This window comes from Myiozetetes cayanensis, unplaced genomic scaffold (assembly GCF_022539395.1).
Source record: "Myiozetetes cayanensis isolate MyiCay16 unplaced genomic scaffold, myiCay2020 scf1, whole genome shotgun sequence".
NCBI classification, from domain to species: Eukaryota; Metazoa; Chordata; class Aves; order Passeriformes; family Tyrannidae; genus Myiozetetes; species Myiozetetes cayanensis.
Window position 1 is genome coordinate 49902617 of NW_026086604.1, and position 21262 is coordinate 49923878.

Genomic DNA, 21262 nt, shown 5'->3' on the forward strand with positions numbered 1-21262 from the left:
GCAAGGCTTGTGAGCACCGGAGAGAATGTTTTCCCAGGCAGAGATGTCTCCAGATTGAATTTACAGACTAAATCAACTGCCAACATTATTTCTTCACAGAGGCTTCTCTCTATTCCTAGAGATAAGCACTGTAGTAAATGCTTTGATTTGACAGGCAATGTCTTCATGACTTTTGTTAATAAAATAAACCAATGATGCATAATAGCACAGGCAAGTTGTATTACTGCTGAAAACATTGAAATTAGTGGATAAAAACAAAACTGTGCACTCAGGCTTTTGGTTGCCACACATTAAATGCTTGTGCGTTATTTTGAATTAAAGCATTTTTCAGATATAATGCAGACTAGCTGTTCTGTATCACAGTGTATACCTAGCTACGTTTTAAGGCATAAACATTGTTTTGTGCACTTTCAGGACTTTACAAAACATCCAAAACCTACATAGGAACTTTTCACCTTGTGAGAGCTAAGTAATCTTCAAATATTTAATGAAAGTGGATGCTGACTGTTTAATCAGGTTAGAAATTGGTATGAAAGATTAAAGAACCATCATCTGGAGTAAAGAAGGACCATTAAGTGAAAATATGCACCTAAGAATAAAAGAGTAATGATTTGAAAACTCTTTCAAATGTACTGTTTGGGGTTTTTTTAAGATACAAGAGCCTCAGGTCTGATGTACCACCGTAGCACAACGACCTCTAGTCCTCTGTCTTCTTACTTTACAACTAGTAGGTGAACAGTCTGCAAGCACTTTGCAGATACCCAAGGCAATGTGCTTGGCTTAGCTTTGTAACATTGCAATTTGTCTTTCGTCAAAAGGATGGATTTATTTCCTTTGCACTCATGTGGCCAATTCTGCCCCCGGATGTGTACATTAGGTATCAGGCTGCCTGACCCGAAATGACAGAGTGTGTTTTACTATAGGCAGTGTTTTACTATAATACAAGATTGAGATGTTAGCCTGTGGTCACAAGGTGAGCCATTTGCCATCTGATGAAGTTGTTTTTGTTTTGGATGCAAGTGAAACAGATGCATTTTAGAAAGTAGAGTCAGTTGCAAAAGGAAAGAAAACCATAAACATTACCAATTTCGCTTTGCCATATGCCTTAAGCCATGAATGTTTGATTTATACAAATGACTTCTGTTCTTCTTCAACCTCAGATACTGCGTTATAAAAGTTAAGTTTTCTATTTCCCCAGCATTGCTGAAAAAATACTTTATTTAGAATAACAAACTCAAAGTGAAATGCAATGACTATCCACAGCATAAAAAGTGTATGAGTTGGACTATCCATATACTTCTCTGATTGGAATAATTGCTAAGTAAAGGTGGTAATTTAAGTTCTTTTTTCTTTTCTTTTTCTTCTCATTTTTCTGTATAGAAAGGTCCTTTCTATACAGGTCCTTCTGTATAGAAAACTTCTTTCTCCTCTGGAATCTTGCCAGCATCTTCCATTCCTTAAACTTCGTCTTTGCCGTTGCTGCCATGTAAAATTCTACTCACCAGTAAAGATGTTCTCCTGTAAGTGCTCAAAGCTGCCCTTTCCTCCACAGCACTTGGGAATGTCTCTTCCTGCCCTTGCAGTGTTTCTGACCAGTTGTGCCTGGACCGCCAAGCTGCCTGTGATCTGAAATGAGGACAGTTCTGTGGCAGTATACCAGCTGTCACATGAAGAGCTCAGGTTTTTTTCTCTACACGCGCTTATCGATGAACATCTTACGTGAGATCTCAACCATAAACTTGATGGCAGTCAAGAACACAAACCTTGTATTTTGTGAAATTTGCGCTTTGAATACAGAGAGTTTTGCTGTGCTAATACAAGTTCTGATAATACTCTCTCTGCTCTTCTCCAGCTTGCATCTTCATGCAGTTTATGATTTTTCTTTACTTTCTTTCCATAACCTCTATAATTATCCATTTCTATTTCAACTAAAAAACCAGCTATTTAAAAGCTGTTTTGTTTATTTTCAGGAAAGCAAATGATACTAAATTTTTTAATATGGCTTTTTTTTAATATTACTTAATAATACGGTCCAAGATAAAAATTCATGTAGTGACATTGCCTTAGTTAAATTTTGGATATGTAGATGTATTTTAAATTGAAACAGTTAGTGTTGCCATATGGGCCGCCAGACTTAAATGCACATAAAAATATATTTACAGAGGAGTGAGATATCTGCAGGTAACTGCTAAATTTCTCTCCTGGTAAGACAAACAGCTATACCTACCTCTAAATGTAATACTAAAGCCATACACAAGATAACCACAAGAGAGCTGGAATGGATACCAGCCTTGTTTGTGCACTTCTGCAGCTTTTTTGAGAAACAATAAAATTCTATAATTCTTTTAATTACTAAAGCAACTTGAGACTTTCAGTGATGTCTGTGATACTGTCTGGCATTTTTGTAACTGTTGATCATGTTTTCATAATGGTATTTGTATGTAAAGTGATTGCTATAATTATTACTGGGTGTTATATGGGGAACTCTGTATTAGTGATTTTGGTAAATTGCCCTTAGAATGTTTCAGGTGCTCTTCTTCAGTCTTTGTTAAAAGAAATTGAGAAACTTCAAAGCAGCTATTAGGAATTTTCTTTCAGGACATTTCAGACAGTGTCTTAGGCAAGAATAAAGTATTTTTGTATACATATAGGACAACCTTCATGCATGTATTTCTTTTATCTCCACAGTATTGCTATATTTGTTTCATTGTCCCTATGTTTCCCTCTTGACTTAAGAGATAGTTCTAAGTTATGACCAGGAAAACTATTTCTATTTTTAAAATTTGAAATGGGTTGCAAATTCTTTTGAAGCAAATGGGTTTATATCTGCTATAATTTTAAATAGGTTTTCAGTTGTACTGAAAGCAAAATTCTTTCAACAACATACAGTTGTGTAGGTAATACTATGGTCTGCTCAACATACTGTAAAAAATAATGTGTCTGTAGTTGTAAACTCTAGGCTTTACCTTTATCAAGAGGCTCTAGCAACATCATAAACAACAGGATTGAATCTTGAGTCATTTGTTCATGTCGTTGCAACTGTAGATGGAATTATTGCCTTATTTAATGTGAGTTCCTGGGGAATACTTTTGTATGGACCATGATTAATGCCTGTGAAGCTGCCAGAAGCCTCCTAGGGTTTGTTCTGCCATTTGTAAGTAACTTCTTCTGTGTGTTTTTAATCTTGTTACTGCAAATTTATCTAAAGAAATTTTGAATAGGTGATTTGGCATGAACTTGTAAAAATAGATGATTTAGACTTCCCTCTGCTAGAAAGCAAAATCACCATAATAACAGGTTCAGCTTTTTAAGCTTTTTGTTTGTGCTTTTAAAGCCTTCTTACAAATATATAAGGTGGCATTGCACAGCATGCCTAAACACTGCATGGTTTGTTCTTTCACCTATGGCATTGACATGTAGTGCTTCCCTCTAGTGACAGATGACATTCTGAGCCAAAGCATAATTTAAATAATTAGACTTTGTCTTTATTCAGCTGTTTTTTCGTATGCCCTGAATCTGCTAAGCTGAACAATCAACCAGTACCAAGAAAAGGCTTTCTGATGAGACTTTTGGGACTTCTGCTTCTTATCAGGGAGTCTGGTTAACTTGAAGCTTTCACTAAGCATGGCCATAGAAATAACCAAAGGTTTCCAGCATCCTTGAGCTTCCTCATTATCCAATTACATATCTGTGGTGGGTCACTTATGCTTCATGTAGGAAGCTGAAAATAGCTGAAGCCTTTGTTCCCATCTCCACTTGTTTCTGCATTTTGCGAAGGGCAGCAGAGAGAAATGAAGAAAACCAGAAGTGTCTTCTTCCTGTTTATGTGAGCCAGCAGCTTTTACTACACCTGTCACTCAGGAAAGGCAGCAAGTTCTTGGGATGCATCCAGAGCATAGGACATGTCATAGTACTGGGGACATGCACAGGAATACATGATAGTGCTGTGGTGGACATCTCTCCCAGGGCATTTGCATGTTTAAATACAACTCTAAGTGGGAAGGATGAGAAGTTCCCTGAATATGATAGGAGATTAACCTTACATGCCACAGTCTCTTAGTGTTAGTAACCATGTTGTATTTTGACTTCTGGTGCCAATTTTGTGTTTGATGGGAAACTTGGGAATGTGTGAGACTTGTTTGTCTTAAATCTTTCACCTATCAGTAGTTTGTCATCCACCCTCCTGTTCAGTTAAGGCAAAACTTCCCTTTGCTAACTGATGGGCTTCAGGTAATGTCTGGGAACTGTTAAGATCTCGTTGCTGTAGGTAGAAAGCCACTACAGGGATCCTATGCACCATATGACCCTTTGGGGAATTGCAGCACGTTGGAAAGGGAAAAGGATATGTGTCTTCTGAAATTGCAAATCTTTCTTCAGTGTAATGGGCTACAGAACATTTTCTATGACAACCACATGTATGGCTATGCAGTGGCTGAATTCACTCATGAATTCAGGGAGGAAGCAACTACATTTGGTCTTGCAGAAGCATTTTTCTTATTTTAGTTCATAATCAAAACCAGATTTTCTCCAGGGATAGTTGTTTTGCCATATTGAACATTCTTGTAATTCTTCCAAGAATGTATCTTTTTTTGTTATTGGCAGAAGCCAGTGTTAGAAGTTGTTTCAGATCAGTGACTTAAATAAAAATGCTTTTGTGTCACGCTAAACATTATTATATCAATCAGTACTTAAGTGGTTTCTTGCTGTTTCCTACTGAGTTTTTCCATCTGTCGTAAGCAAAGACTACATTATGAGGGACCAGTCCCTCAACCCCTATTCATTTATATTCTTAATGGTACTACTAGATGTTTAGTTCAGTTCAGAGAAAGGACTGAAGTGGGCTTGTATGCTTCTGAGCTGTCATGTGAGCACTTTCTTTTTAACTCTTAAAAGGACAGATTTTTTTATGGTTTTGGTGGTGGGTTTCTTTTCCAACTGGGAACCACTCCTGTATTAGAATAGTTGTAAATATACATTAAGGTAGTGAAATCTTCATATAAGTAGAGAGAAAGAAAATTCTAATCAAAATATTCTCTCAGACATCTAATAGTAATGTGCTGTAAGGCTTCTTGAAAGTTCTGTCCATGCAAACTCCCTGTTTAATTTAATTCTTAATTAAAATCATTATTCTGTGGCATATCTAACTAATTGTTTAGCAGGAGTGAAAAATGTCTGTGCCTTTAATAATTTTCCAGACTTAACGAACTGTAGTTATTGAAAGAAAGATATTCTTTCTTGGATACTTCTTTTTTATATGTCTTGAGTAGTCTTTTGTAATTTTAAAAAATAATATTGTTTTAATTACCATGGTTACATGCTGCTAGTGCTGATAGAATTTAAAAGGATTGCTTTCTCCTCCAATACTTAATACAGTGTGAATTCATCAAAAATTAAACAAAATAAAATCAGTATAGTGCAAGATTTCATGTCTGTTTTATGCTGCTATATATGGAGGCTTTGATACCGTGTTCTTCATTCAGGGAACACTCACTAGTACCTGAATGCGATGAAAAAGGTTCAAAATCCCATACCAGTCTAACCCTTACTGGCTCTGCCTGCCAGTCGCTTACTCAGTTGCTTTCTCTCTCCCCCTCATCAACAGGATGGGGGACAGAATAAGATGGAAAAGGTCATGGGTCAAGCTGAAGAGAGGGAGATCACTTACCAATTACCATCAGAGGCAAAGCAGACTCAACTCGGGGAAAACTAATACGAATTTATGTGAGTTGAAATAGGCTTGGGTAGTGAGAAACAAAGACAAAATGAAAATACAAGGTTGCCCATCCTCACAGCCATGTCCTGCAGTGTGTTGGTTGGAGCCATCTGGAGCTGTCTGTGTGTGGCACAGGACAGCCTCGGCCTCTCCTCACAGAGGCTGCCTTGCAGCCCCTCTGCCAGTGCCTGAGCAGCTGCACCCAGGACACCGTCCTAGCTCACCCCTTTGTCTTGAATTAATCACTTGCCTCCCTGACATCAGTTTGTCATCGTTTCTGATGTCACATATCAGTAAAGCAGAGTGCCACATATGTGTAGCTCAATGCAGTTGTATGAAGTGCTGAGGGTGCTCAGCAGTGGAATAGCTACAGACACCCTGACTCTCCGAAAAAGTGGTAAGATCTCCTTCCAGTGCAACACCAGTGAAGATGGTGAAGGGTCTAGACCACAGGCGTTATAGAGAGCAGCTGAGGGAACTGGGGTTGTTTAGCCTGCAGAAAAGGAGGCTCAGTGAGGACATTATCTGTCTCTACGCCCACCTGAAAGGATCTTGTAGGGAAGCAGGTGCCAGTCTTTTCTCCAAAGTAACAAGTGATTGGATGAGAGAAAATGGCCTCAGGTTGCTCTTGGAGAGGTTTAGATTGATTTCCTAATTTAGATTAGGAAAAAATTCTTCATGGAAAGGATTGTCAAGCACTGGAAAAGGCTACCTAGGGAAGTGATGGAGTTACCATCCCTAGAGGTATTTAGAAGACGTAGACGTGACACTTAGGGACATGGTTTAGAGGTGGGCCTGGCAGAGCTGGGTTAATTGTTGGACTAGATGATCTTAAAGGTCTTTTCCAACCTTAACGATTCTCTGATTCTATTCTGTGATTCTATAAGTATCAAAGTGCTTTACAAACTGAGGATTTAGTTATGCAAATTGGAGGCAGTGAGCAGGATTTTAATGATCTTACAGGGACAAGTACCTAAACCAGAAATTGAGCTGAGGTTTCAAATTCTCTGGTACAGGGATCTTTTCACTAAGCCCTAACACCTGTGTGAGTAATACTGATCCACACAGACTTCAGCTGATAGGTTGTGGGTCCCTTCTAACTCAGAACATTCTGTGATTCTGTGATCTAGTACAACAATATCAATTAATGTTTATAATACCTTATTAATGGCTATGTTCTGTTTTTGCAGATTAACTATTGGAAATGGAGTTCTTAATATCACAATCTTATTTACAAGTCAAGAATTTACTTGTTTCAGCAAATATAGTTTAAAATGCAGTTGTGCTGCTGACAGGCTTGCATAAACACAAAGTGAATGTTTAGTTGTCAAGAAACTTCTAGTTGAAGTTGGTTATACATTATATGAATATTTCTAGATACTAGAATGCATACTATATGCATCTATATACTAAATCCAGAAACTATGGACAAAAAAAAAAGCATTGTCATAATTTGAGATTAAAATAGACAACCCCTACACCATTTTGCAAATGCAAAAGCATCAGCTCTTCTGTTGTCACCTTCTCATTTGGTTCAATTGTGAGTTGCAATAATAGCTTACATTTTCTCTCATGTAAATACAAATTTTGATACTTAAAATGCATGTTTTATGTCTTCCTGAATATTTCCTGTTTTCTAAAATTCAACTTCTTTAAAACCGTATTTTCATTTTTAAATAAGGACACTTCTTTGGCTATTCATTGACTTAAAAGTCTGGGAAGTGCTCATTTTGAGCAGTCGTAGGCTCTTGTTGCTTTTTGTGAATTTGGGTTTTGGGGATTTTTTTTTTTCTTCTTTTTTACTATCTCCCCAGTTTTGTTAGGAAAAGCATCCTTAAAGATTAAAGCACTCCACTTGAGCACTCCACAAACTCTTCTCAACTTATTATGCTGAATTTTTCAGTTTCATGATTGTGATAAAGACAGGGGAAAGCCTGCAATGAAAAATGTCTGTGTTTGGAAGAAATCATGTTTGCATGATTTGAAACATATGTCAGCAGTTTATAAATTCAAATTAGAGTAACATATAAACAGAGATGGTATAATACTTGCTTTTTTTTGTTGCTTTGTGTACGACCTTTTTCAGCATAGAAATTACTTCCCATTAGTTCAGTTCAACTGGAAAAAAACCAATGCCTAGAATCCCATGTCATTGGTGATAGAACTAGAGAGTTTTCAGATTTATGTATTTGCTGTCTTAGGCAGTTCTGTAATTGTTGCACCAGCTTATGTCTGGTGGACTTCTACCAGTCACCTCTTCTGTGTTTTCCTTGAGTTGTGTGGTAAAACTGGGATCTGGGGTTTGTGAATAACCTGCAGAGCTGGTTTATGTCTCAACAGTAAAGCATCTGCCTGTCTTTGACCAGCAAAGCTGTAATCTGGTCCTGGCCCCTCTCCTTTGCTCATGAGCACAGGTACTTTAGCAACCTCCCATAACCCCCTCTTTCCTGAATATTTAATGGTTGCTTTGTGTTCTTCCATGTCACTTATGGTTCTGGCATAAATGCACACATTCTTTAATCCATTTGACAGGACCAAGTTTAGAAGAGGAGAAGGAAGCAAAAGGACATAACCAAATGCAAAGTGACCTGTAGTGATTAAAGTAGGGGATGCTGGAGGCAACAGAGGGAAATGTAGTCCTGATAAATGATTAATCTTTATGACTAGAGAAAGGAAATAAACAACACAAGCTCAAGATCATGTGTGGAAATAAAACATGGCTTAAAGGAAATAAACAACACAGGCTTAACTAATCTGTTACACAAAAGCTTGTTTATTTTCTTATTTTCTTTCTTATTCCGTGTTTGTATTAATTTGTTCCTACTCTTCTTGTCAGTAGATCATATATATCTGTGTTAAGGCAGATATCAAATTCCTAGGTATATATTTTTTGTGGGAATTCTTATGACTCTTTTAAATCTTACAAGAAAAAAAAATAATTTTGAAACAGTTTACCATCCAGTACACCCATTTTTTTCAGCCCTTCTGCTATCTTCCTGTCTGGCAGTTTTTTCCTTGTTAAAATGTGTCAGAAACAGGGATGGGTTTGTTTCCTCTATATTTGGTGGTGCAGTGTTAACAGTATAAATTCCCTTCATCAGCAAGCATAGTTTTTTTGTTTGCTTTTTGCAGGGAATGGCATAGCAGAGAAGAGTGGTGGCTAATAACTTCTTGATCTGTCACAGGAAATTTCAAAAAAATCTACCAAAGAGAGAGGAATCTGAGGGAGTTCTTGAAGAATTTTTCTAGATACTGTGATATAACAGGAAAAAAAAAAGGCTGAATATATTCAGTCAGTAAGTCCGCAGTGTATACTCTCAATAAAAGTGCTTTTCAAGTACTTTAATATATAAAGATTCCATGCATAGTTGAATGTTGCAACTGATATTGAAGCCAAATTTATTAATTACTGACAGTATCAAAGGCAAAGACGGTAGTTTAGATTGTGGCCGAAAAAGCATCTTAATTTACTCAGCAGCTGGTAACTCCTCAGGTTTGTGTGGAGCTCCTGGGATAGTCCTGTGGATGGATCTAACATGAGGAAGGTTAAAGACTATGTTGAGACTGAGTGGCAATTACACTGGAGATTCTTCCGGGAACTGTGTCTTGTCACAAATTAAACAGATGACTGTGTCAATTTTATAGTACTTACCTCTCATTAAGTATTGTACTTACGTGTTAACAGTGGTTAGCACGTAATAGTGAGTAGGAAGAGAGAATATTCTGTTCCCCTTTGTCATGTATGTAAGTTCAAAGTTTCTTTTACCAGTTGCTACAGAGCATCTGATTCATTTACCAGGTTTATGCATTTGAGAGTTATTTGTCAAAACTGATCTCACTCTACATCATTTGGTTGAGGTTGATTGCACATGTCAGATTAGAAAGAATGGTAAATACTCCTTTTCGATGAATAACATTGATTGGTGGCATTTTCTCTTTTACGCAGATTTATGTGACCATGTTGTCCTGTCATCTTGGTTCAGTAAAGGCCTGTTTTCAATCCCCAATTTAGGTACCACTGCTGTACGTACCAGCTCTGAATTAATGTGATTTGTCAGTGGCAATAGCCCACAGTGATAACCAGAACACGCTGCTACATCTTATTCTGACTGATCTATGAAACAGAATTGCCCATTTATTCTTTCGTGCAACATAATAAACAATCTCTGGCTTGTACTTCCAGGGCAGGTATTGAACAGCTGAAACCTTCACTAATTTACACAATGGTTTATCTTTTCTCCAGTTGACTTCAGGGGTAACTCAAGCAGCTGTACCATAAAATTTAATGAGTTTGAGCATGCTGATGTATCACACAACAGAGCAACAGTTTTGCCATTAATATTAGTCACAATCAGGAGGTGATTGAGACATTTATTGAAAAAAATACATGTACTGTATTTTTGTATAAAGAGAATGGTTTGCTGTACTACAACACCATAGATGTATTCCAGCTGTGTCCAGGAAAATGGGCTAGAATGGAATTTTCCTTCACACTAGAACTTTTAAGTGTTTATACTATTCTCCTGGGTTCCCATTTTTTGACCAGTGAGTAGAAAAGTGTATGTTACATTAATACCATTTCCCCTATTCATGGTGTATGGTCAAATTATGTCTCTTGTTCTCGTGAACATGCTTAATTATGAGCCAGCAACCTGCACCATTCCTTAGTACCTCTGAAAGTTTATGTATTGACCCTGTATTACCAGATGGTTTCACATTCAGTCACTGCGAGTCTGTGGCGTGATAACTGTGTGGAGGAGGTGTGTCGTGTGACCACAAAAGCAACTCCTCAGGCCTTCCTTTGTGTTCCCTGTGTCTTCTCAAATATGAACAGTATCTGGCATGCATTCTGTATAAATTCCCTGAAAGTCTATGCCAGCTTCTGAAGGGTGCCACAGGTGTGGAGGTACATTGCCTAAATGTGTCTCTGTGTCAGATCAGGAGGTGATGGCATGTGCTTTGTTAACATTTGATGGAGAAGTGATCGACAAGGACAGTAATGACACTGTAAAGCAGTCATGTGGTAACTCAGTAAAAGGATTAAATTAAGCCTGTGATAGATTCAGTTGAGAGGGAGAGTATATGAGACATAGGTCGTTTGATCTTAATTTTCCTGAAAGATTGTTCTGGTCCAAGTACCTGTCAAAGGTAGATCTACCAAAGGTAACATCTACCACAAATAGGCACTTTATCTGCTGTCTTACCATAGTAATTCTTCTGAGAGTTATTTGTCGCCACCTTTTAATTCTTGTTGGTTTACGTATTCATGGAAGTTTCTGGGGTGAAGTTGGGATAAGTTGTCACTGCCATATATGTGAAGTGAAAAGTATATGTCTGCACTCTTTATTTTTCATTTCTCAGTTAGATATGTGCTTTCTTCATGCACAAGAAAGAAACCCTTAAGAACACATGCTTGTCTGTCTTCCAAACTCTGTAGAATTAGCTTGTCATGAAATGTAAAACTAATGTGTAGTTGTAAAACCTACTGCCAGCATTTTCCTCACTAGTGGCTGATGGCTAAGAAGATTTAGAAATGAAAGGGGTTATTATAAAGTGATTACTGAATAGCTAGGTATGTCATTTTAAACAAGCAACTAAAATCTGTGCTGCAGATTTGGAATGTAATCTTGTTTGTATCATTCATACTTAAAATCTGATTTTGATTATGGAGGAGTAATCATGTAATGTAGGTAATTTGACAAAAATATATCAAATGGTGTTTTTCTTTCATTCCTTATTTAAATGTATTAGAATTTAAATGACACACCATTCCTATGAAATGACAACATAAAGAAATATTAGATTCAATTTGCATTGGTTCGGATTTAAATTTTGCTATAAAATGAAAAGTTCATATCAGCCCTCTCATGAAAGAAAATAGTGTATAGAAACCAATACTTAAAAATCCTACTGACCTCAAAAGGATGTAATTGATAATTAAAGGGCTGTTATTGATGATTAGACCTATAGATTTTGCAACTGTGAACGTCAGTCTGAAGACATAGGCCTCATGGAATACATGAAGCCATGAACTGGAGAAGACGGGATAAAAAGTTAAGGAAACTATCTTGTGAAGGATTATAGCACTCATTCATGTTTCTGTATCCAGTGCTTGTAATAATGCATTACTAAATTCTTAAATCCAATGCCTGATCTACTTTCAAGCAACAGCTACACTTATTTTTTCAAGAAGTGAGCTCATTCCTTGGGTACTTACTAGAATTTGCTTTCAATCAATCTTCTATAATTAGCTAAATATTATGGTTCTCTCACAAAAATTCCTGTATTTTAGCTTATGTTTCATCTCAAAATATCACAGAAAAAAATCTAATGATAAGCTGATGTTAGTATTTATGATCCTTCCTAGAAAAAGGAGATCTCTGTAACCTCTCACATTTTAATTTGTGAAGTGAGTGAGAGTTCAAGGTGACTTGTTTTAAGAACTCATCCTGTTCATTTTACTTCTGTGAACTGTGAGTATCTGTTTTATTGTTTTCTGAGCTCCTACATTTTGGAACTAGCCACTACTTCTGGCTACAAAGTACAGAAAAGACTCTGTTAGTGCTGTGTTCTGGTGGTTTAGAAATCACACAGAGAATTAGGATTCCACGGCTTTTGCTGAAGCTTCATAACCTTCAGCAGATAATTAGTTTCTTTTGAGCTTCAGTTTCTTTGGCTATAAACTAGGTGATATGCTATTTTCTTACCTGATATAGATATATAAGGTTTAACTACACAGTATTTCCAAAGTATATGATAAAACAAGCACAGTCTTGCATCTGGTTCCACAGTGAAGAAGAATGATCTTAGCTGTAATCTTAACAGCAGGGTAGTTTGGGAGATGCTAGCTTTTCTTTTTTGTCCATAGGCTGCTGGCATCTTGGCCAGGAAACAGAACCTGAGTATGAGCACATGTTTTAAGTATGAATCTTCCAGTTCTCAGATGCCAGAGAGTAGTTTAGTCGAGAGACAAAAACTCTCTCTGGGGGATGTTTGCCCTGAGATGTGGGGCTTTTTTTTGCTTCAGTCTTGTCCTGTTAACACCTTCTCTCCATTGTGACACTGTGGATGCTAAACATGGTACTAAAGGTGCTGGGGAAAATGTGTATAGGAGGCTAATTCCTACTTCTCAATGCTCTTAAGTCAGCAATTACTTGCAAGAGTGCAGAAGGGCTCCCCTGGCTACTGCTTGAAGCTAGCATGCCAGCTTTAGGGCATATACACCCTTCTGTTCATCTTCTTTCACTAGCATTTTGTCTGTGGAAAAAAATAATTTTAATTAAAAGAATATATTTGAAAAGAATAATTAAAAAAAAAAACACATACACACAAAAAACAATTAAAAGGAAGCCATTTTTCCCCAGATTTTGCTCAAAGAAAAACAAGCATAATCTAGCTTTCAGCACATCATACATAGATATATATATATATAAGCTAAATTATTCCTTCCTCTGTGGCGGTGACTACCATTTCAGTTTTACTATCTCACAGTTCTTTCTCTCATTAGCGGTGAAGCTCTCTGCAGGGTTTGCATCCCAATATTTTTTCAAGTGTCAGGGAGTACATTTAGAAGACTGATAGAAGTGCTGCTTTTCTGTGGGAGACATCTAGTTTTGCAGAATTAGGGACATATTCTTTTAGAAATGCTATTAGTTAGTAATATAAAAGATTGCTAAGAATTTTGACTGCTGTAATTTGGAATCTTTTCCAGGAGATGCTGTGTATCTTTTATGGTCTTTTACCTGAATATTCCTAGTAACTATTGCTATCAGTTTCCATGTCTACTCCATGACAGGAAGTACAGATATTTCATATGAAACTAGGGTTCCACAAATTTATAATTGTTCTTTGCTGTTTTTTAACATTTTTGCTTGCTACCTCAACATGCTGTGTTCTTAAGATGGCCAACCTTTAATGTGTCTCTCTTGGAACTCCAAGGGTTGTTTCTGGATCTTTAACAGTTTTGTGCACACTGGCAGCTTAGTCTTTGTTTTCACTTTAAAATAATTGGACTCAGCAGTATAATCATGCCACCAACCTCATATTAGGATTTTGATTTTGCTCATGAGCCATTTGTCCCTTTGTTTCTTCGTTTGCCTTCTCTTTGTTGGATTCCTTTCTTTTATAACCCAAGTAATGGACAGTATGAAAAATCATGTGGGTAAAGGGTTTCTTTTCTTCCTCTAATCCTAACTACAAAGCAGCTCTTTTTATTAACAAATCTGATTGAAATAAAAATGTGTGAAATTGCACCACCCAAAGTCTTGCCCATTGTTTCTTTCCTCACTGCATTCTGCAGCTTTTGGTAAAATGAAACTGGAAAACCCCTGATCAGTTATCAGGTCTGGTAGATCATGTGGTATTTTGAGGGAAGAACCCTTTTGAACTTCAATCTATTATTGAAGAACTCAGATGAAGAATAATTACAGTACAAAAATCACAGTTAAATGGGGTCTTTTACAAAAGCGTCTGACCAGGTTTTCAATCAATCTCAAATTGTTAGCAGTCGTGTAGATTGGGTATCAAATCAAATCAAATAAATGCAAGACAAACAAGTAAATTATTTTACCTGTTTTCCTCTTCGGTGTTGACTATAGATGTATGCAAATCTGTAGATTTGTTTTCTAGAAACAAGTCATATATTCTTACTTTGATAGCAGCTGACTCACAAGATCTATTTTGTGTTCGCCTATAGATGATCTCCATCACTGTAGTATACAAGTTCCTTGCAGGTGTTCATGAAACTATATGAGTCAGTTGGATACTGATGCTAGAGTGCTGTGGCTCACACTTTACTCAGAGTGAATTGATGTGAAAAGATGTTAAGTGATTTGAAAAAGACTGCTTAGACAATCTGCGAAAAAGTCTTTACATTTAATTATGGTTAATTAAGTATTGTGTTTTAAAAAGCTATAGTGGATAATAATGTAAATCTCAAATGTTTCAGTTTCATCTTAAATTTGTATATTTTCTTGTTCTGTTTATCTCTTACTTCCTGTGGAAGGACAGTAGAGTGCCATCTGGAATTTAAGTCCCAGGAGTTGTTACATAGCTAAACCACACTAACAGTTTGCCTAGACAAGAAGTAGATTCTTAATTCCTATTATTTGGATGTATTTCAACTAGTATCTAACACATACCAGATGTTTGCAGCTCCTGTATCATGGAGTATCGTGGAGTGGCAGAAAATCACCACACCATTGCTTTCTTTATCTCTTATTTCAGTAGGTCTATGCAGTCTTTGACGAAAAGACAAAACTTCAGTCTGGGTGTTAATTCTAAAACCAGAGTTTTGATGATCAGTGACAGGATACTAAAAATACACCTAAATGTCTTTGTGATTCTGAAATCGAGTTTCTGAAAAAGCATTACACTTGTGGTAAGACGTAAAGTGTGAAGTTCCAGAGAAATGAGCTGTGAATTGCAGCTGCAATGGAAATTGATCCTGTCTGTCAGTCTCTGCTCCATATTCTCAGGAAAATAGAGTGGAGCAGAGAAGGAGCCAAGATCCCCGATTATACGGGATGCTGAAGTGCCAGGGGCTAGAACCGGTCTTGCTGGTCCCTCAGGTCAGAGCTGCAACTGTCAGAATTCACTGCTTGATACCCTGCTGAAGCTGGCAGAAGGAGAGCAGTATGAAAAATGCTGCAGGCACCAGCAGGGGAATTGGTAAGAACTACCTGGCTAAGCTTCAAGCGTGACAGGCAGTGTGCTCCTCTGGGAGGAAAACCTCTTCTCTTACGAATTGGTAGACCTTACTTTCCCCCATTTGCCTCGCCAGTGAGGCATAAGAAAACAGCTAGAATACTGAGGAGCAGCAGAGGCTCGGTTCATTTAGTAAACTGCAGTGGGTGGAGAGATCTGGCTGTATGACCTCTCTGCAGGTAGGAGTTGACTGAGTAAGGAGGAAGCAAAGGTTCAGCAAATAGCTTTTGTGGTTTGAAGCGCATATGTTGTATGTAGTACAATCAGTGTGGTATGTTAATCTCCTTATTCATCATCTTCTCCAAAAAGTGCCATTTCAGTTGTGATTAACACTGTGAAATGACACTTCTTTATGTAGCTATCACTTTTTTTACCTGATTCAAGTTACCAAGGGCAGACCATTGCTAGGATGACAACCCTTTACTAATGCATGAATAGGTAGTGCAAGTCTCACGAGCACAATAGCAGCATCTCTACAGAATGCCCACTTTTTCACCTAAAGTTGGGAACTTGCTGTGGGAAAATGATAAAAAGATCCTGTAGAAAATAAAAATCAACTAAATGGAGTCATCATGCTGTAGTAATTAATTCAGCTTTCCCTTTTAAATCATAGTCATTAGCTGTCATTCTTTTTATGCAGTTTTCTTTCCCCAAGTATCCTGTATCCTTCCTGATGAAAAGCATATACCTTCCAGTGTATTGGAAGTTATGTACAGTGCTCTCAGAACCATATTAAGTTAAAGATAGATAGATATTAGAAAAAGTTTTTACTATTAGGGTGTTCAGGTGCTGGAATAGGTTGCCCAGGGAAGTGATGGAGTCACCATCACTGGAAGTGCTTAAGAGGAGTCTGGATCTGGCGCTGGGTGATACAGTTTAGTGTTTCAGAGGTTACAGTGGCAGTGCTGGGTGGACTTGGTGATCTTAAAGGTCTCTTTCAACCTTGCTGGTTCTGTTCTATGAAATATTTCCTTTGGGTTATACACTAATACCTTCAGAGAAGTTCAGCACTAACTTGATCAAATGGAAGCTTCTTTTTCTGTCTTTTGTTGCAATAATTGCTATTTTTCATGGCTGTTTTGAAGCACATGTTTTTTTTAAATCCCTAAATTCATTTGTTACCTTAGCCTTTTCTTTATGGTCAAAAGTAGTGACCTTATTTGTAACATTCATTTGCTGCAGGGGTCATCAGGGCCCTATTAGTTACATTATCTCTGAATGAATGGTAAGAAAAATAGATATGAGCCATGTACCTATCTGATGCTATAGATTACAGAATCAAGTCAGGAACAAAAGCAACCAGGGTGTCTGCCTTGTCTGATGAGTTTTATCCAGTGAATATCAACAGAAGCTGTATTGTCTCCATCTTTTGCAATCTAATCTCTTTTTTCCTTTGTCTGTTTTGTTGGAAGTGAAAATTTATCTGTCATTCTCATAGCAGTGACTTCAAGATTTAACTAGAGAGCTAACTTGTACTTCTTATTAAGGTAAAATGACATAAGAATATCTTCCTCCTGGGCAGAAATCTTGGGTAGGTTTTGATCCAGATATTTTTTACAGCCACTCAGTTTCAGTTTTAAAATGCTATGAATTAGTTTTATGTCTCTAATAAAATGATTTCTCAGGTCCCTTGTGAATTTTCTGATGTGCCTACCATGGAACTAAGCAGATTGTTCCATATTGTTGCAGCTAGGAGCTCTGTTCAGTTGCTTAATGTTCTATGTCAGGGTCACCTCAATTTTGATGGTTTTCTAGTCCTACTTAGCCCATTCAGATAGTACACAATAACTATCAAATGTCCTTTGCTATTCATCATCTCACCTAAATGAAGAAATTCTTGGAAGCTGAAATGAAACAAAAAAAAAAAAAAGGAAATTCATTTTCCATGAAATTTATGTCTGAACTACACAGAAGTAAATGTTTAGGGATATGTGAAACTCTTAAGACTTTCCAGTCCTTGAGATTTGCTTCTTATTAATTTTATATGCTGTAGCAGTAGAAAACATTTCAAGCCCTCCAAACACTGGGATATGTGAGTGTCGAAGCAGTTAAATGGCTCTACAGTGATTTATCCTTATTGGAGACATTTTTACCTCTCAGTTGAGTCACTAGAAAGGAGACCAGGATTAGAATTTGTTTTGTTTTGCCGTTTTTTCACCAATTGCCAAATACTCTGTACTGGTGATCAACACTGTTTGATAGCGAAAATTAATTAAAAAAAAAAAAAAAGAAGCTGGATGATTTGAAAGGGGGGAAAAATACCCTGCTTTGTAGATGTTAGAACAAGCAATTTCTTAACACCTTTTCTTCAAGGAGTTAAGATGAATAACATCTTTGAACAAATATTTCAAGCATGCGGGGATTATATTAAAAAATAAAAAGATGAAATCCTGTGTAAATTGTTTAGAACTTTCCTAGTGAAGCCATGTTGATTAATAAACATAAAAGAGGGAAGATGCATATTAATTTGTTTATGTATAAGAGGCTTCTAACTCATTAAAAGTCTTCTAAGTGTTTAACTAGTGAAGCAGTGGATAAAACCTGACATTGTCTTTAATCTTCTGGAGGACTCAAATATGAAAAAAACCCAGATTATTGCTAAATATGTATAATAGCTCTATTAATGGCAGTGTTTTGAAAACGTGGGATGTGTGTCAGCTCAGTGGTTCTGCTTGTAATATGGTGGAAATTTTAATTCAATTTTCTATCTCAGTCGCTGGGATCTGTAGGATTGAAGAGAACTTGACCTCATCAACCACAATCTTTGGTGCTTGTATGTAGATTTTGGTAGATGGGATCGATGGCATATTATCAACTGGGAGATCACTAGGAAAGCACAGGTGCAGTAGAATAGGAGCTGATGTCTTGCCTGTCTTGCTTCTTTAGATTCTTTGCTAAACCACTATGACAAGCTGAAGTATTTGCATTATTAACAACTAATGTTTCTGTAGGAAAAAACCCCTACGGACTATTTTAAAGGAATTGTATTATTAACTTAATGTTCTTGGCAAATAGAGATCAAGTAATTGCATTCAGTCCAACTTAAAACCACATGAATATGAAATAGCTGAAGAACCATCTAGCCTTTGTATAAACAGTCCTTCAAGAAAATCACCATGTATTTGCTAGTTTTCTCTGAAATTATATTTTCTTTTTAGATACTTATTTTCACAGGGTTTTGCTCTAAAAATGTTAACAAAAATTAATTTGTAAAAAAAAAAAATTGGACTTAATTTTTGCAAGCAACAGATAAGTTAAAAAGTAAGTGTCGTTTCAGCTGTATCATGCAATTTGAGTCTAAGAATAAGAACTTTTTAGTGTTTGGTTTGCTCTTCATTTTTCATCAAAGATGCTTCTCTCTTCTTTCCTCACTTTTTTTCATGTTTGTCAGAAGCCTATATCTCTATTACACTGTGATTCTATAAAGCAATGGATTACTATTTCTGCTTATATGTCATATTTATAGAATTGTACAACTCCTTATTTCTCATGTTGCTTACTATTATAATGTGAAAAAATAGTCATGCTAGAATTATGTGGGCAATTTTTACAGATCCAATGCGCGGACCACGAAAACTAGAAGTTGTGGAGATCAAATCTAGGCAAATCACTATTTGCTGGGAACCATTTGGATATAATGTCACACGTTGCCATCGGTACAACCTCACAGTCCATTACCGTTACCAGGCGGGAGGACAAGAGCAAGTGAGAGAAGAAGTAAGCTGGGATACAGAAAGTTCACATCCCCAGCACACAATTACCAATCTGTCACCGTACACAAATGTCAGCATCAAATTAGTATTAATGAATCCCGAAGGACGAAAAGAAAGCCAAGAACTCGTAGTGCAAACTGATGAAGATGGTGAGTTTTTCTATTTACATATACATTGTCCATGGCCTGTTACTCAGTGCAGTTTTCTGTGTAAGTAAATGTTCCACTTTCACTAAAATTCTTCAGAGATTTTTCACCAACTTCACCAACTTTAAGAGAGTAAAGCTACATTATTACAGTGATCTTTTACATAACCTGTAACATCACACATCGTTTAATAATTCCTTCATTAAACTCGTAACTTGTGCTGGAACTGTATTCTGCCACTTTAAACTTCCAGCATCAGTTTGAAGAAAATTCAAGTGATTGTCCATGGTATCCTCATGTAAGCTTTTCTGTTGAGTGATGTGCATTAAATATTTGTTCTTGATTTGCAGTTTCAGTTTCTCTGACTTTGGCTTTCTAACCACTGGACAATGTTAGTTGCTCATTTAGACAATTCCATATATAGACATTGAAATATACAGATATTCCCTTCCTTTTAATAATTTTCAACTCACATGGGGTTTTTAGATCTCTTTTTTTAAAATTATATTTTATTTGGAGCATAATTTAATTTGAAAATGTCTTTTTTGAAGCAGGGACAGCAGAATTTGCTACTGTGTCTTTGAGGTGCTCTTAAAAATATTACATGAAAAGGTTATATCATCCTCCTAAGTCCTCCATGATATTACTTTGATTACACATGCAGAGAGTTTACTGGAGCTCTGGTAGCTACTATACCAAAATGGGACCTCCCTGTTGAATTGGTCATGCACCAGGAATCAGTTTCACCTTTCCAGAACATTCTGTGCTGATATATAGTCCCTTAGTGCCCTCTACAAGCATACCTTAGTTTTTTTGACCTTGCTTTTAACTATTTTAAATGCATATATTTCAAAGAAACCTTATCAAATGACTGGCATCGCTTTGTATAACAGAGCTGTCCTCCTTCCGTTTTTATCGTCTGCAATCTGAGCAGGAATGGCTTTGTATTTTCTTCCAGATCGATGATAGGTTTACTGCAAACATTTTGGAAATATTTCTAGTAAAAACTTCAGCAGTGATGAGTTCCTTTTATAATAAATACCTGAAGTCTGTCATTTAAACCCATTAAATTATTTAATGTATGCTGCATTGGTTTTATGTTGTACTAATTTCTAATCAAAATATATAAGGGAATAAATTAAACAATTTAGGAATATACAGTTACTAATGCAATGGATTCAACAAAGCGTAGCTAACAAAAAAAAGTGTTTAATTAGAATTAATTTTGGTGTCATTCTCTAACTCTGATTCAGTTCAATTGTAGGATGACAAAGCTAAAGAGCTTGTTGTTATCAGGGATGTTTATTTTTTATATAAATTGCCTTATTCATGGCCTTCTGGAACTTTATATTAGTCTAAGACCTACTAAAAACCAGCATCAGTGGCTGTAAGAGTACCTTGGACAAAAATTACAAAATTTTAGTATACCATACACATTCAGTAAAGTGTATAAATCTGAATTTAACACAACAGAGTATATGGACCCAAATAATCATCTTAATTTTTCGAGTCACACACTCATGTTTGTTGCAAGGGACTTTCAGAGCTCACTTAGTCTAGCCTTTTGCTCAGAGAAGGTTAAGTGAGAGCATTTTGCTCAAGGTCTTGTACACTTGAGTCTGAGTACATGTCTAGGTGACCTCTGCCAGTGTTTGACCCCCTGCTAATGGCATAACTCCTCAGAGTTTATGACCTTCAGATAATTTTAGAGGGTTACTACGGAGTTTTGCTGTTTTAGCAGTTTATTTATGCTATATTTAATTTCTCATCCTCTACACATAAATCATTAACCCCAGGATTCCGAATGAGTTCTACCAGTTCTCTCCTACTTGGAAGAAAGGTTTAGTGCCCAGAATTAAAGATGTTCTATAGGTGCTGTTTTACTGGTCCACAGAGGACTGATAGGCCAGTTCAGAAACCCCCACTTGTGGCCTTGGATCTTCCCCTTGGTAGAACAGGGAACTCTGTGGAGAGCTATGGACCTT

The 21262-nt window shown here is 36.7% G+C and overlaps 2 protein-coding genes across 12 annotated transcripts in view; both read left to right on the forward strand.

Annotated features, from left to right (window-relative positions):
- The window catches only part of ARHGAP28 (Rho GTPase activating protein 28), a 723491-nt gene that overhangs the window by 519911 nt on the left and 182318 nt on the right, over positions 1-21262 (forward strand). The window lies entirely within an intron of this gene.
- The window catches only part of PTPRM (protein tyrosine phosphatase receptor type M), a 449317-nt gene that overhangs the window by 214320 nt on the left and 213735 nt on the right, over positions 1-21262 (forward strand). For all 11 annotated transcript variants that reach the window (XM_050306131.1, XM_050306135.1, XM_050306149.1 and 8 more), the window contains exon 8: positions 18972-19280. In XM_050306131.1, the coding sequence (XP_050162088.1) occupies positions 18972-19280 (309 nt within the window). The remainder of the gene's footprint in view (positions 1-18971; positions 19281-21262) is intronic.